General features: G+C 45.2%; 1 protein-coding gene across 1 annotated transcript in view; it reads left to right on the top strand.

The window, feature by feature from the left end:
* ABCA13 (ATP binding cassette subfamily A member 13) overlaps positions 1 to 14,890 on the top strand; it is a 396,112-nt gene that overhangs the window by 154,171 nt on the left and 227,051 nt on the right. The window contains exon 37 of the mRNA XM_069587332.1: positions 14,737 to 14,874. Within this exon, the coding sequence (XP_069443433.1) occupies positions 14,737 to 14,874 (138 nt within the window). The remainder of the gene's footprint in view (positions 1 to 14,736; positions 14,875 to 14,890) is intronic.

The raw sequence follows: 14,890 nt of genomic DNA, 5'->3' as shown, positions 1-14,890 counted from the left end.
GTGGTTACTTTGTGTATTTTGATGCTCCTGTGTTAGGTGCGTATATGTTAATAAGTGTTATATCTTCTTTTTAAGGAATGAGTGTTATCACTTCTTGATGACTTGTCTCCTTTAATGTGACATAATATCCATCTTTGTCCTTTGTTATCTTGTTTGGCTTGAAGTCTGTTTTGTCTGTGTAAGCATAGCCACCCTACGTTCTTTTGGTTTCAATTTACTCAGAGGATCATCTTCCACCTGTTCACTTTGAGCCTGTTTTTGTTTATGGAGCTGAGCTGAGTCTCCTGGAGGCAGCATATGGTTGGGTCTCATTTTATATTCCATCCAGACACCCTGTGTCTTTTGATTTGTCAGTTCAGTCTGTTTACATTTAGAGTGATTATTAACGTGTGAGGACATAGTGCTGGCATTTTATCTCCTGCGCTTTGGTTGCTCTGTATCTCCACTGTGTCTTTTCCCATGTGTTGCTGTCTGCCGTTTTAGCTAGGTGATTTCCTATGAGGTTTCCTCAGTTTCCTCCTTTTTGTGTACCTCTTCTAGATGCATGTTTCATGTTACTATAAGTTTTGTGTAAAATATATCAGATAATATAGTCCTTTTACTGCTGATATTTGGCATCTTAACTTCATTTGCTTAAATGGGTTCTATCCTTTCCCTCTTTCCCATTTATCTTTTTGTCTTCTCAAATTATCCCTTATTATGTTGTGAGCTTGTGACCAAATTAGTTATTTTTACTGCATTTAAAAAAGTTTTATTCTATAATTGTTTAACAGTCGATTCTTATACAGTTTCACTTTTCTTTCTTTTTTCTGCCTGTGCACTGCATAGCATGTGGGATCTTAGTTCCCTAACCAACCAGGGATCAAATGTGATCCCTCCACATTGGGAGCTCTGAGTCTTAACCACTGGACCGCCAGGGAAGTCCCAGAGTTTCTCTCCTCTGATTCTGTGTGCTTACTCTCTACCTTACTCAAAAGTTTTGTGTACTTCTGCCTTTTTCGTTCAGATAGAAAAGCTTCTTTCAGCTTTTCTTGTAAGGCAGGTCTAGTAGTGATGAGCTCTCACAGTTTGTCTGGGAAGATTTTATTTCTCTTTTGTATCTGAGGATAACTTTGCTGGACAGAGTATCCTTGGCCGAGAGTTTGTTTTCATCTTTTAATCTATGACCCTGATATTCCACTCTCTTCTTGCCTGCAGTTTCTGATGAGAAATCTGCTGATAGCCTAATGGGGATTTCTTTGCAGGTTACTGCCTTTTTTAGAACCCTGGCAGCTTTTAAAATTCTTTCTTTGTCATTTTTGACAGCTCTAATGCGCTGTGATAAGTGTTTTTGTGCCGAGGTCATTACTACAGCTTTATGGACTCACGTGCCCAGTTCCTCCCCTGGGTTTGGGGCATTCTCAGCTCTTGTTTCCTTAACTAACCGCTCTCTTCCCTCCTCCCTCTCTCATCTTTCTGGGACACACAGCACCCTTACAGGCCTTTCCTGGTGGGGTTAGATAGTTCTTTTGGAATTGTTTAATTTTTTAAAAATCATAATTTTCTCTCCTCTTCTACCTGAATCACTTCCAGATTTTTATCTTTGGGCTCAATACTCTCTCTTCCATGTGGTCTGCTCTATTTCCAGCGCTTCCTGTCTCATTGTACTTATTGAATTTCTTACTCCACAATTTCTGTTTGGTTCTTTTTTAGAGTTTCAGTCTCTTTGTCAAAGTATTACTTCTATTCATTAATTTTATTCCTAAGCTCATTGAACTGTCTTTCTGAGTTTTCTTATAGCTCATTAATTTTCTTCTTGAGAGCTATTTTGAATTCTCTATCAGTTAGATCAGATACATCCACATCTGTCATTTCCTCTTTGGCCCAGCCAATTCATTCTTTCTGGTGCTATTAGTAACTGCCCTTTTCTCTTCCCCAGGAGCATACTGGACACCTTCTGACCTGGGGTGGGGGTGGGGGCTCATCTTTCTGGTGTCATATCTTTTTTTTTTCTTTTCATACTGGTCATGGGTTCTCCAGGTGGGAATACTGGAGTTGGTTGTCATTTCCTCCTCCAGTGGACCATGTTTTGTCAGAACTCTTCACTGTGACCTGTCTGTCTTGGGTGGCCCTGCATGGCACGGCTCATAGATTCATTGAGTTGTGTAAGCCTCTTCATCACAACAAGGCTGTGCTTCCTGAAAGGTGATTCAAGCTGGCTTGGAACTCAACATTAAAAAGTTAAGATGATGACATCCAGTCCCCATCACTTCATGGCAAATAGAAGGGGAAAAAGTGGAACCAGTGACAGATTTTATTTTCTTGGGCTCCAAAGTCACTGTGGATGGTGACTGCAGCCATAAAATTTAAAGATGCTTGCTCCCCGGAAGGAAAGCAGTGACCAACCTAGATAGCTATTAAAAAGCAGAGACATCACTTTGCCAACAAAGGCCCACATAGAGCTATGGTTTTTCCAGTAGTCATGTATGGGTGTAACAGTTGGACCATAAAGGAAGTTGATCGCTGAAGATTTGATGTTTTGAATTGTGTTGGGGAAGACTCTTGAGAGTCTTCCAGTCAATCCTAAAGGAAATCAATCCTGAATATTCACTGGAAGGACCCATGCTGAAGCTGAAGATCCAACCCTTTGGCCACCTGATGCGAAGAGCTTACTCACTGGAAAAGACCCTGATTCTGAGAAAGGAGAAGGGGGCCACCGAGAATGAGATGATTAGATAGCATTGCTGACTCAATGGACAGCTTCCCGGAGATAGTGAAGGACAGAGGAGCCTGGTGTGCTGCAGTCCACAGGGGCACAGCGAGCCAGACACAACTGAGGGATTGAACAGCAACAGCAAATCAGATTACTAAATTCTAAATTACAAAAACAAGACCAGGAGCTGACTGTGGCTCAGATCATGAACTCCTTATTACCAAATTCAGACTTAAATTGAAGAAAGTAGGGAAAACCGCTAGACCATTCAGGTATGACCTAAATCAAATCCCTTATGATTATACAGTGGAAGTGAGGAATAGATTTAAGGGCCTAGATCTGATAGATAGAGTGCCTGATGAACTATGGAATGAGGTTCGTGACATTGTACAGGAGACAGAGATCAAGACCATCCTCATGGAAAAGAAATGCAAAAAAGCAAAATGGCTGTCTGCAGAGGCCTTACAGATAGTTGTGGAAAGAAGAGAAGTGAAAAGCAAAGGGGAAAAGGAAAGATATAAGCATCTGAATGCAGAGTTCCAGAGAATAGCAAGAAGAGATAATAAAGCTTTCTTCAGCGATCAATGCAAAGAAATAGAGGAAAAGAACAGAATGGGAAAGACTAGAGATCTCTTCAAGAAAATTAGAGATACCAAGGGAACATTTCATGAAAAGATGGGCTTGATAAAGGACAGAAATGATACGGACCTAACAGAAGCAGAAGATATTAAGAAGAGGTGGCAAGAATACACAGAAGAACTGTACAAAAAAGATCTTCACGACCCAGATAATCACAATGGTGTGATCACTCACCTAGAGCCAGACATCCTGGAATGTGAAGTCAAGTGGGCCTTAGGAAGCATCACTACGAACAAAGCTAGTGGAGGTGATGGCATTCCAGTTGAGCTGTTTCAAATCCTGAAAGATGATGCTGTGAAAGTGCTGCACTTAATATGCCAGCAAATTTGGAAAATTCAGCAGTGGCCACAAGACTGGAAAAGGTCAGTTTTCATTCCAATTCCAAAGAAAGGCAATGCCAAAGAATGCTCAAACTACTGCACAATTGCACTCATCTCACATGCTAGTAAAGTAATGCTCAAAATTCTCCAAGCCAGGCTTCAGCAATACGTGAACCGTGAACTTCCAGATGTTCAAGCTGGTTTTAGAAAAGGCAGAGGAACCAGAGATCAAATTGCCAACATCCGCTGGATCATTGAAAAAGCAAGAGAGTTCCAGAAAAACATCTATTTCTGCTTTATTGACTATGCCAAAGCCTTTGACTGTGTGGATCACAATAAACTGTGGAAAATTCTGAGAGATGGGAATACCAGACCACCTGACCCACCTCTTGAGAAATCTGTATGCAGGTCAGGAAGCAACAGTTAGAACTGGACATGGAACAACAGACTGGTTCCAAATAGGAAAAGCAGTACGTCAAGGCTGTGTACTGTCACCCTGCTTATTTAACTTCTGTGCAGAGTACATCATGAGAAACGCTGGACTGGAAGAAACACAAGCTGGAATCAAGATTGCCAGGAGAAATATCAATAACCTCAGATATACAGATGACACCACCCTTATGGCAGAAGGTGAAGAGGAACTAAAAAGCCTCTTGATGAAAGTGAAAGAGGAGAGTGAAAAAGTTGGCTTAAAGCTCAACATTCAGAAAATGAAGATCATGGCATCCAGTCCCATCACTTCATGGGAAATAGATGGGGAAACAGTGGAAACAGTGGCAGACTTTATTTTTTGGGCTCCAAAATCACTGCAGATGGTGACTGCAGCCATGAAATTAAAAGACGCTTACTCCTTAGAAGAAAAGTTATGACCAACCTAGATAGCATATTCAAAAGCAGAGACATTACTTTGCTGACTAAGGTCCGTCTAGTCAAGGCTATGGTTTTTCCAGTGGTCATGTATGGATGTGAGAGTTGGACTGTGAAGAAGGCTGAGCGCTGAAGAATTGATGCTTTTGAACTGTGGTGTTGGAGAAGACTCTTAAGAGTCCCTTGGGCTGCAAGGAGATCCAACCAGTCCATTCTGAAGGAGATCATTCCTGGGTGTTCTTTGGAAGGAATGATGCTGAAGCTGAAACTCCAGTACTTTGGCCACCTCATGTGAAGAGCTGACTCATCGGAAAAGACTCTGATGCTGGGAGGGTTTGGGGGCAGGAGGAGAAGGGGACGACAGAGGATAAGATGGCTGGATGGCATCACTGACTCGATGGATGTGAGTCTGAGTGAACTCCGGGAGTTGGTGATGGACAGGGAGGCCTGGCGTGGTGCAATTCATGGGGTCGCAAAGAGTCAGACACGACTGAGCGACTGATCTGAACTGAAATTCTTAAAGTTTGATTTCTGAAGAATTGTCATTTTTGTCTCTGCGATACCACGCTATCATGGTTTCTTTGGTGTGTGTGTGTGAAACTGGATGAATTTCTCTTCTACTGGTATATTTGAAATAGTAAACAGCGTTCTCATTTCAGTAACGCTTTTTTTTTACTTTGATTCTGAGTTCAGCAGATTGATGACTAGAGGCCTTTTTCCTGGCTTTTCAGTAGGTGGCGCTGTAACTCAAGTTTTTGGGGTCTCTTCCCTGAGTGGGCTCTGGCTGCATTGGAGACTCCGCGTTTCCACCCCCACAGCTCTGCTAGACGCTACTCCACTGTCTGTTGTTGGTCCGTGTGCCTCTGGGGTCATGGGTCCCTGCTGTCACTGGCGTTGCTGCTGAGGGGGCACTGGGATGGAGTACGCCCCCACCCCCATGTGGGGGGTTGCCGGGGTCAGGTCACTGCGCCCTAGTATGGAGAGTTGGAGTGGGAATGAGCTGGGGTGGCTGGTGTTTCCCTGGGTCTGGGGTTGTCCCCTTGGTTTGTGGGTGCCATTGCCTCAGGCAGGGGATGAGGCAGCTGGAGCGGCTGGGGTTGTCAGCCTCCTCCCTGTGGCTGTGGGCACCTCCGTGCTGGAAGTTGGGGTCCTGGGCACCACACCCCTGCTGCTGTGGTTCTCTGCCTGGGGCTTCAGCATCAGCTGCTGTGGTCCCCAGTGGGGAGGGGGTGTGAAGGACAGAGGAGCCTGGTGTGCTGCAGTCCATGGGGTCGCAGAGCCGGACATGACTGAGTGACCAGCAACAGCAGCAAGTCAGTTATGTCACTGACTTACGTGACTTTAAGTTCGGTGTCTGGAGAACTGTCGTCTCGTGTCTGTGATGCCATGTTACCATGGTTTTTGGTAACCTGACCTCACGGAGCGTCCCCAGTTGGGGATTGCAGGCCCCACCTCCGCTGCTCTGCTAATCCTGCCTCCTCGGTATGTTCCAGCGCACCCACCTTCAGACATACAGGTGTGGGGGTCTCTCCGGGGTCCTGGTGTGGTGGCAGAGGAACCTTTGCTGAGTCATGGATGTTTTACTAGTGGTAGATGGAAGCAGGGAGATGAAGAGGGCATCTTATGCCCCCTGATGCTGACCTTAAATCAAAGCTGGCATTTTTAATGGAAGAGAAAGGATATAGAATACAGTCAATCCACTAATGAGAAAAAATATTACTCATTCATAAATTCATCAAAAGTGATATCACTGAAATAATGAACAAATAGGAAAAGTATGGTTTTAAAGAGAGGGAAGGCCTTTTGCACTGTAATGCCAAGGACATAAATGATAAAAATCACTAGTTTCTGACTCATAGAATGAACCATAAGAATGAACTTATGGTTGCTGGGGCAGGAAGAATGGTTGGAAGGGATAGTTAGGGAGTTTGGGTTGGACATGCACACACTGCTGTACTCAAAATGGTCCAACAAGGACCGACTGTGTAGCACAGGGAACTCTGCTCAATGTTATGTGGCAGCCTGGATGGCAGAGGAATTTGTGCGAGATTGGAGACATGTATATCTGTGGCTGAGTTTCTTTGCTGTCCACCTGAAACTATCACAACGTTGTTTATCAGTTATACTCCAATATAGAGTAAAAAGTTTTAAAAAAAACACAAAAAACAAAAAAATCACCAGTTTCTATTGTAAGAATTTAAATTAGTATTTCAAAAATCCAAAAGAAAATTATATGCTTTTCAAAGTTATAAAAGCTATTTAATGAGTATATGAAAATGGAAATTCTTGAGTCAAATTTTAAAAACATATATCTCAGTGGATATCCTAGAAAATGACTTGAACCATTTGTTAGAAAGTAAAGTTTATATTTAGTGAATTTATAAAAAACTTCAATGGGCATACAAAAGTATAAATTTACAGGATACATAGAAGACAGTTTGTTTTCTCTATGATAAAAATTACAGTAACTAATGCAGAAGATAAATTGTAAAAACTGACTAAATTTTCTTTTTTGTTTTCTCAGCATGCTAAATAATTTAATAAGAGGAAAAGAAAGCAAAAATTTTTGTTGAGGTGGTGGTGCAAGACAACCTAGAAAGGAGAGAGGCATGTTTTGGGAATGTGGCTGAAAGAATTTACTTCCGTGGTTTTGGTGATGAAAAACTATTACTTCCTATTCTTCTTTTAAAAGGTGTGAGAGACTTGGTTCTGTTTCTCCTGGAAGGAACTAAAAGAACAGGAAGAAAAGTGAAAGTGTTAGTCCTGCCCAACTCTTTGCAACCCCATGGGATGTAGCCTCCCAGGCTCCTCTGTCCATGAAATTCTCCAGGCCAGAATACTGGAGTGGGTTGCCATTCCCTCCTCCAGGGGATCTTCCCCACCCAGGGATTGAACGCAGGTCTCCTGCACTGCAGGCAGATTCCTTACTGTGTGAGCCACCAGGAAGCCCCAAATGAACAGAATTATAAGTGAACTGTGGATGTCCTGTGAGCAGGTAGGAGGCAGGGTCTTTAGAAAGATGATGGTGTGCCGTGTCATGGGTGATGAGGTCCACCGGCTTTGCATTTGTACTGCCCACTTGGCTCTGGACAGAACAGAAAGACACAGGATCTTCCCCTGCGATTGGACATGGGTGTGCTTGGTTCGTGGGCCTTCAGATCCAGACTGAGACTTGTACTAGCAGCATTCCCCAACCCCAGTTCTCAGGTCTTTGGGTTTGAACTAGAACCATACAATTCACTGTCCTGGGCCTCCCGCTTGCAGAGAGCAGGTGGGACTTCTCAGCCTTCATGATTGCATGACCCAAGCTCTCATGGTAAACTTCTTGTGTGTCTCTACACAGACAGACACTTGCACACACACATACACACCCCTGCTTGATTCTGTTGCTCTGGAGACTGCTGAGTGACACAACCTGCCAAATCATAGCGATATCAATAGAAGGTAGAATGGGGCTCACTAGGGGCTGGAGGAGTGGGCGGTGGGGGCCTGGATGGTACAGGATGAAGGTAGCTTTGGAGATGGCTGCACAACAATGCGATGAACTTCACATTCCTGATTTGTTTGCTTAAACTTGGTTCAGATGGTAAATTTTGTGATATATAATTTATAATAGTTAAAAGAAGAAACCGAATCCTTGAGGGAGATATCTGGTGCTCAGAAATCCCACTTTCTAAATCACGTTTAAGGGGAAGAAAAGGAAGCTTGGGCGGGCTCCTGGAGGAGGGAAAGTCAGCTCAGAAAGGCTGAGAGATGGCAGGAATTTCTCAGGAGGGAGGAAGTGCTGAGTCATCCCTTGTTGTGTGAGTCTGCAGAAGATCAGCCAAGCTGGTGATGTTTAGAGTATTTGATATTTTTCTAAAAGGTAAATAAGGTCAACCTGGGGCTCAGAGGGGAAGGAAAAGTCATTTTCCTTAAGTGACCAGGAGACCTAAAAGCCCAAGTTGCTTATCTTTTGGAAAGAGCATGATCATGAGGGCCACTCTGGGTTGGGGAGCCCATGGCTCTGGTCCTCTCTTGCTGGTCCCCTAAGGCCCACGTGTCTCCCGGCTCCTCTGCTGTCCCTGCAGCAACAGCGCACTGTATCCAGGCACCAAACCTGCTGCCCACTCCTCTCCTGGTACATTTCTGTCCCTTAACTTCCACCAGTAACGTGAGCACCAAATCAACTCTCTCCTCCCACCTCGGAACACCCCTGAATCAGGCCCCCATGCTACCCCATGCAGGGGATACCTCCACTCTGCCTGCAGGTCTTACGGGATCTGCAACCTGGATATGCTTGGGATTCCCTCCAGGTCAGACTCTACTCCCCACAAGGGGGAGTGAAGGCAGAGAACCTGGAAGCAACCTTTGCATGAGGAATGCCCCTTTCTGCATTTTGTGTAGAGAATTTGAGTGGGTTTTTGTACTTCTCTTTCTGGCTGAACTAGCGGCTGGTTAGGAAGAAGACCAAAGTCTATTCCAAGATAAAAGATCAAAACTCCAAGATATTTGTAAGATGATATAAAAATAAAAAGACAGAGTTTACGAGAGATGACAATAAATATTTTTCCTTTTTTTAAATCATGAAATTCCTTGATTCTTCATTTCAGAAGTTAAAAGAACAACTGTAATTGGTAATTTATGTACCCTTAAATAACACAGAGTATTTATTTTCAACTTTGATGAAGTCTGCCAATAATAACAAAAAATGAAATTGCTAGAAAATATCAGTGGACTCTGGTGGCTCAGAGGTTAAAGCGTCTGCCTCCAGTGCGGGAGACCCGGGTTCAGTCCCTGGGTCGGGAAGATCCCCTGGAGAAGGAAATGGCAATCTGCCGCAGTATTCTTGCCTGGAGAATCCCATGGACGGAGAAGCCTAGTAGGTTACAGTGCACGGGGTTGCAAAGAGTCGGATGCGACTGAGCGACTTCACCTTACCTTACCTCAGATCTATAAGTACTAATTACAGTTTCTAGGCACTCTCTGACTCAGCACACTTATTTTTTTGGGAGGGGGGAGATGAATAAATTTTATTGTTCTGTAGTTTTCAAAACCTCTTTACTTAAGCAGCATACAATAATGATAGAACTAGAAGGCTTTCTAAAGGGCATCAAGTCCAAGGTGACAGATGAGTTTCAAATGAGTGACAAATGATGCTTCCAGTGTCATTTAGTACTCTCTTTTTAAGACAAATATTTTGTAACACACCCTTGACTCTCATAAGATGAAAGTCACAGATAATAAAGCCTACCTATATACATATGTGATTCTTGCAGGTGATTTAAAAAGTTAGTGTAATATCTTAACTGAAATATAAAAGAGAAAGCAATTAATAATGAAATAATATATGAATTCTCAATGGTCAACCAAGACTTTATTAAAACACAGAATGAGGTAAGTGCTCAGATGCTTGGCATAAATTTGTATTTAAGGGAAGGAAAATGATCAGAAAGCATTGGTACTAAAAGTAGAAGAAATATGTGAGAGGAGATGAAGATAGAAACTAAAATAAAGCTAATATTAAGGTAAGGAATACCAGATAAGACTTGTTTGTATATGATAAAAAATGTGGAAGTAACATTAATTAAAATAGGAAAAATGTGAAAGGAAAAATTAGACGCAAATGGAGTGGATAAAAGAATGCTCTTTTGGTAAATGACCTGGGTCTTATTTAACAGTGTACGATCAGATAGTTCCCTAGGTCATTTCACAGGACTGGTAATGATGAAGCAGCAGATACATCTGTCTTATAATTTCACCTTGTGTCAGAGCCTCCATTCAGACTCCAGGATTTTAGATTTTAGGTATCATATTCTGTTGCCAGTGACAGGAAATAGATGGTGGGTGGGACAAAAAGAATAGTAATAAAGAGGGTTTGAGACGAAGACGGGGTGAATACCTGAGAACAGTGTCAGAGTGAGATTGAAATCTAACAGGAAGCCTGCATATGAATCATTTTAATGTGCAGTTTTACATAATGGATTTCTTATTATTGTACTATAATGCTTGTATATATACATATAATAATAATGCAAAACCGTTTCCAGAAAACCCTTACGGATGAGATTTAGTGCGTTCATAAAACTGCTACCATAAGCACCTTTGGTTCTGAGTTTGCTAGAAGCATCTCAGCGCTCTTGTCCTGGGTTTGTGGGTCCTGTGCTGAGCTGTGGCCACCGTCATGCTGCACTGCCGACTGTCAGCAAGTTGCTGTCACACTCGTGATGGGGTTTCGTGAAATGATGAACAACTTCCCCATCAGATCATCTTTCACTGGGTGTTAAGGCGGTTGCACTCCTGGAGAATTCAGTATGTAATGAAATTTCACAGAAACTCTGGGTTTATGTGTCCGGCACTCACATGAACAAGGGCTTGTCCCCTGTATGAGTGTGTGGGTGGTCTCACAGGACACAGGTCAGGGACAGGTCTTCCCCTTATAGGATACCTGCCATCTAGGTGCCTGCCCCCTGGAGGGGATTTGTGTAGTCCCTGCTCATTCATCCCGGAGAAGGCAATGGCACCCCACTCCAGTACTCTTGCCTGGAAAATCCCATGGATGGAGGAGCCTGGTGGGCTGCAGTCCATGGGGTCCCTAGGAGTCGGACACGACTGAGCGACTTCACTTTCACTTTTCACTTTCATGCATTGGAGAAGGAAATGGCAACCCACTCCAGTGTTCTTGCCTGGAGAATCCCAGGGATGGGGAAGCCTGGTGGGCTGCCTTCTATGGGGTCGCACAGAGTCGGACTAAAGCGACTTAGCAGCAGCAGCAGCAGCAGCAGCAGCAGCTCATTCATCCATTCATCGGGCCTTTTTATTTCTAAAATAAATACAAATTCCTGCTGATGTGATGTGCTGGGGCTTTCCTGACCCTGGAGAGACTGCAGAGGCAGGGATCCCTTCTCCCCTACAAATGAATCCCTGGAGACAGTGAGGCTCTGCCCATGAGCATGCCTTTCACACTCAACACAGGAAATCTGGGCCATACCCCAGCCTCTGCTCCTTGCTTCCACCCTCTGGCCACTGTCCCCTGCCCTTGTCACCCAAGGCCAGGAACAGACAATCAAGGGGAGCCAAGCCTGTGGTCAGAGCCCAAGGCCATTAGCCAGACTGACTGGTCCTAAGCCTGCTCACCCATTCCTTCCAGGGAAACCACAGTACAAACTATTGTCCACGATGCCCCTGGCTTCCTCTGCTCCCTGCCCAGCTCTGGTGTTTCCTCAGGAGGCCCTGCCAGGTATGGCGTGTCCCTCTTCTTGAGAACGGGGTTAACCAGACTCTGGTGGCTTCACTGTGCCTGAGTAATAGTGACGCCCATGTTTAAAAATACCCGTTCACTCTGCCAACCCAAAGAACCCCTTCCCACACATTCAGGACTCCCTGGAGGGCTCCTAGGCACTTGGTGCTCAGTTCCTTCAGTCGTGTCCAACTCTTTGTGACCCTGTGGACTGTAGCCTGCCAGACTCCTCCATCCATGGGATTCTCCAGGCAAGAATACTGGAGTGGGTTGCCACTTCCTCCTCCAGGGGATCTTCCTGACCCAGGGATTGAACCTGCATCTTCTGCACTGCAGGCAGGTTCTTTATCGATGAGCCATCAGGGACGTGCCACTGAGGCACGTGGGGATCAGGACAATCACCGTGTGACAGTCTCCCTGGGTAGGAGGGTCTCCCTGGCTTGGGGGGTGGGTGGCAACTTTCTGTCTGTCTCACACACACGTGTGCACCCCCACACAAGTGCTTTCTCTGCATCTTTTTGTTCCTTGATGAAGCCATGGTGTGGAAACAGCCTGGCATTTCCCAGAGGGGGAATATCTGAGGGGGATGCCCTGCAGACCCAGAGTCACAGATGACCCAGTCACAGGTCACTGCTGCCAGCAGGGTTCTGTGTCCACTGCAGGGCCCCCAAGCTCCACTCAGCGCATGAGCAAGCATCTGGTCCTCCTTGGGAGTTCGTTTCATGAACTCTTCGTTATGTATCTCCAGCCAGATTGGGTTTGGCCCCACCTATCTCATGTCCCTGGCTTCTTCCTGCACCACTGTCAGTTTAGAGGAAACACTGATTCGCTTCCTGGTCTGTGCAGGCTCCTGGTTTACACTTTCAAGGAGCAGACTCTGGATGGACTGAAGGCCTTCACTTGAATTAATGCTCCCATTATACTCAGTGACGTGAGCAGGGCGCTGAAGAATCAGGTGTGACTTTAGGACCAAGAGCCAAGGGCAGGAGAGAGCTGATCGGCTTCTGTGTTGCCTGGGCCTTGGCCCCTCCCTGTCTGCTTAGATTAATAGGTTAATTAGGAGGATTTAAAAGTCCAGACAGAGCAGAGCGAGGGTGGTTTAATTAGCAAATCAGCCATTAATATTCAATTTACTTCTAATTTGTTTTTCTAGCTGAATGGCCTCTCCCATTCTGCCCCCTCCTTTCCATCCCTGCAGCCGTGACCCTGGCTCAGGCCTCAGGCATCCCATCTGGACCTCTCAGCTTCCTCCCAATGCCCGTGCCCGTCCAGGCCTCCAGGCACCACCACCCCCAACCGCCTCACCTCTGCTAATTCACAGCCTGTGCCTAAACCCGCATCTGATCCCACCTGCTCTTAATAGGCAGGGCCCCTTCTGCTGGCTGTGGCTGCTCCTGAGCTTGGTTATGGTCACCCAGGCAAGGTCCCAGCAGGAAACTACTGCTGCTTGAATGGGCCAAAGGGAGAGAAGGCTGCTGGCGTCACAAACTAGTATTCCTGACATGTTTGTTGCTCACTCTTTTTTATGTCCATGGACTTGTCATTCACTCAAGTGCCCAAGGCTCCCACCAGGGGTTTGAAGACAGTAGAGTCCAGGAGCCAAGGCAGGCACTCTGCTGGTTTGAAGGGGCTGACAGGCAGGTGCTCCCAGAGGCTGCCCAGCAGCTCATTGTGTGGCTTCTGCAGCCTCTTGTCCCAGACCGCCTTGCTGCCTCCCTTCTGCTTGGGGAGGAGAGGTGACAGCCCTGTCCCCATGGACAGTGTTTTCAGGACCCTGGACAGTGCCTGGAACAGCATGCAAGTGCAGTGCAGGCTGTGATGTGACCTAAGTACCATCTGCTGCTCCTTTTGCCAATGAGGCACGGTCATTAGTATGTAAGGTCTTGGGGAATATTCCGTGTGCTCTGTTCAGCTTGGTCTGCCATTACAGAGTGGACAGACTGCGACTTAAGGAGGTGTTTATACTCTCCATCTCCTCTTTCCGTCTCCTTCCTGTGTCCTCACATGGCCATCCTTTTGTGGGTGTCTGAGTCCTGATCCCTTATAAGAACACCAGTTCTGTTGGGTCAGAGCCCACCCCCAGGACATCATTATATCTTAATCACCTCTTTAAAGGTTCTTCCCCAAAATACAGTCACATTCCAAGGTACCAAGGCTAAGACTCCAACAACCCATGACAGGTGGTAAATACCAGACCAAACACCGCTCAGCATCTCCCTTCACATCAAAAGACAAGGGACCCGGTGCTCTTCTTTGCAGTCACCTCTTTGAATCTTTTGTGTGAAGTGTGTGAGGGACTGCGTGTCTCTCCTGTGCTGTGGTCAGAGAGCTAAAACATGAAACAGTCTGCGTGGAGGTCTTTATCTCCTCAGTCACTTGCAGAATTTAGACCACCATCAAGCTTAAGCTGGTCTGACTGTGTTGAAAGAAAACTGAGAAGCATTAATAATTAAATCCCCTTTCATTTCGACATATAATGGGGTAGTGACTATTAAGTGGACGAAATGAATTTGGAGAATCCATTTGAAAAATGGCAGTATGTCTCACATAGAAATGTTAGCACTCTGAGTTATCCTTCTCTGTAGGGTTTTAATTGATTAATTCCTTCAGCTTTTAGTCGTGTCTAGTAATCCATGCAGATGGCAAAGACATACTGGAAGAGTGACAGCTAAACAGGAGGGGGAAGGGCGGGGGAACATTCCCCGATTATTTAACGTTAGTCTTCTAATAAATACCTGCCTGTTTGTTGAACACCTGCTCAGATGACTTTTTGTGGAAAGGGGATGTGAGGACATCACGGGTGGCCCTGGCCAGGCCGAGGGAGGCTGGGGGCTGATGCTCTGTGCCCTGTGGTCACTGGTCCATGTAAGGGGTGTGGATCGAACATGATAAGATGCGATAAGTTTTTATAGTAATATAGCTAAGATATTCCACTACAGAATCTTCTTCTAAGTAGAAAAACAAGCAAATTGATTTAAACTCATCGTATTTTTTTTTAGGAACCTTTGGTTTGAGGAAACCGTGGTATTTCCCCTTCACCGCATCCTACTGGAAGGACGTGTGTGGGCTAGTGGTGAAAAGGCAGAGTCCAGCCAGTTCTAACTTGTTCTCTTCTAGTGAGAACTTGGATAGTCAAGGTGGGTAAAGGGCTCA

Source organism: Ovis canadensis, chromosome 4 (assembly GCF_042477335.2).
Source record: "Ovis canadensis isolate MfBH-ARS-UI-01 breed Bighorn chromosome 4, ARS-UI_OviCan_v2, whole genome shotgun sequence".
NCBI lineage: Eukaryota > Metazoa > Chordata > Mammalia > Artiodactyla > Bovidae > Ovis > Ovis canadensis.
The sequence above is the reverse complement of the archived record's forward strand: the minus strand, read 5'-3'. Positions and strand labels throughout refer to the sequence as shown.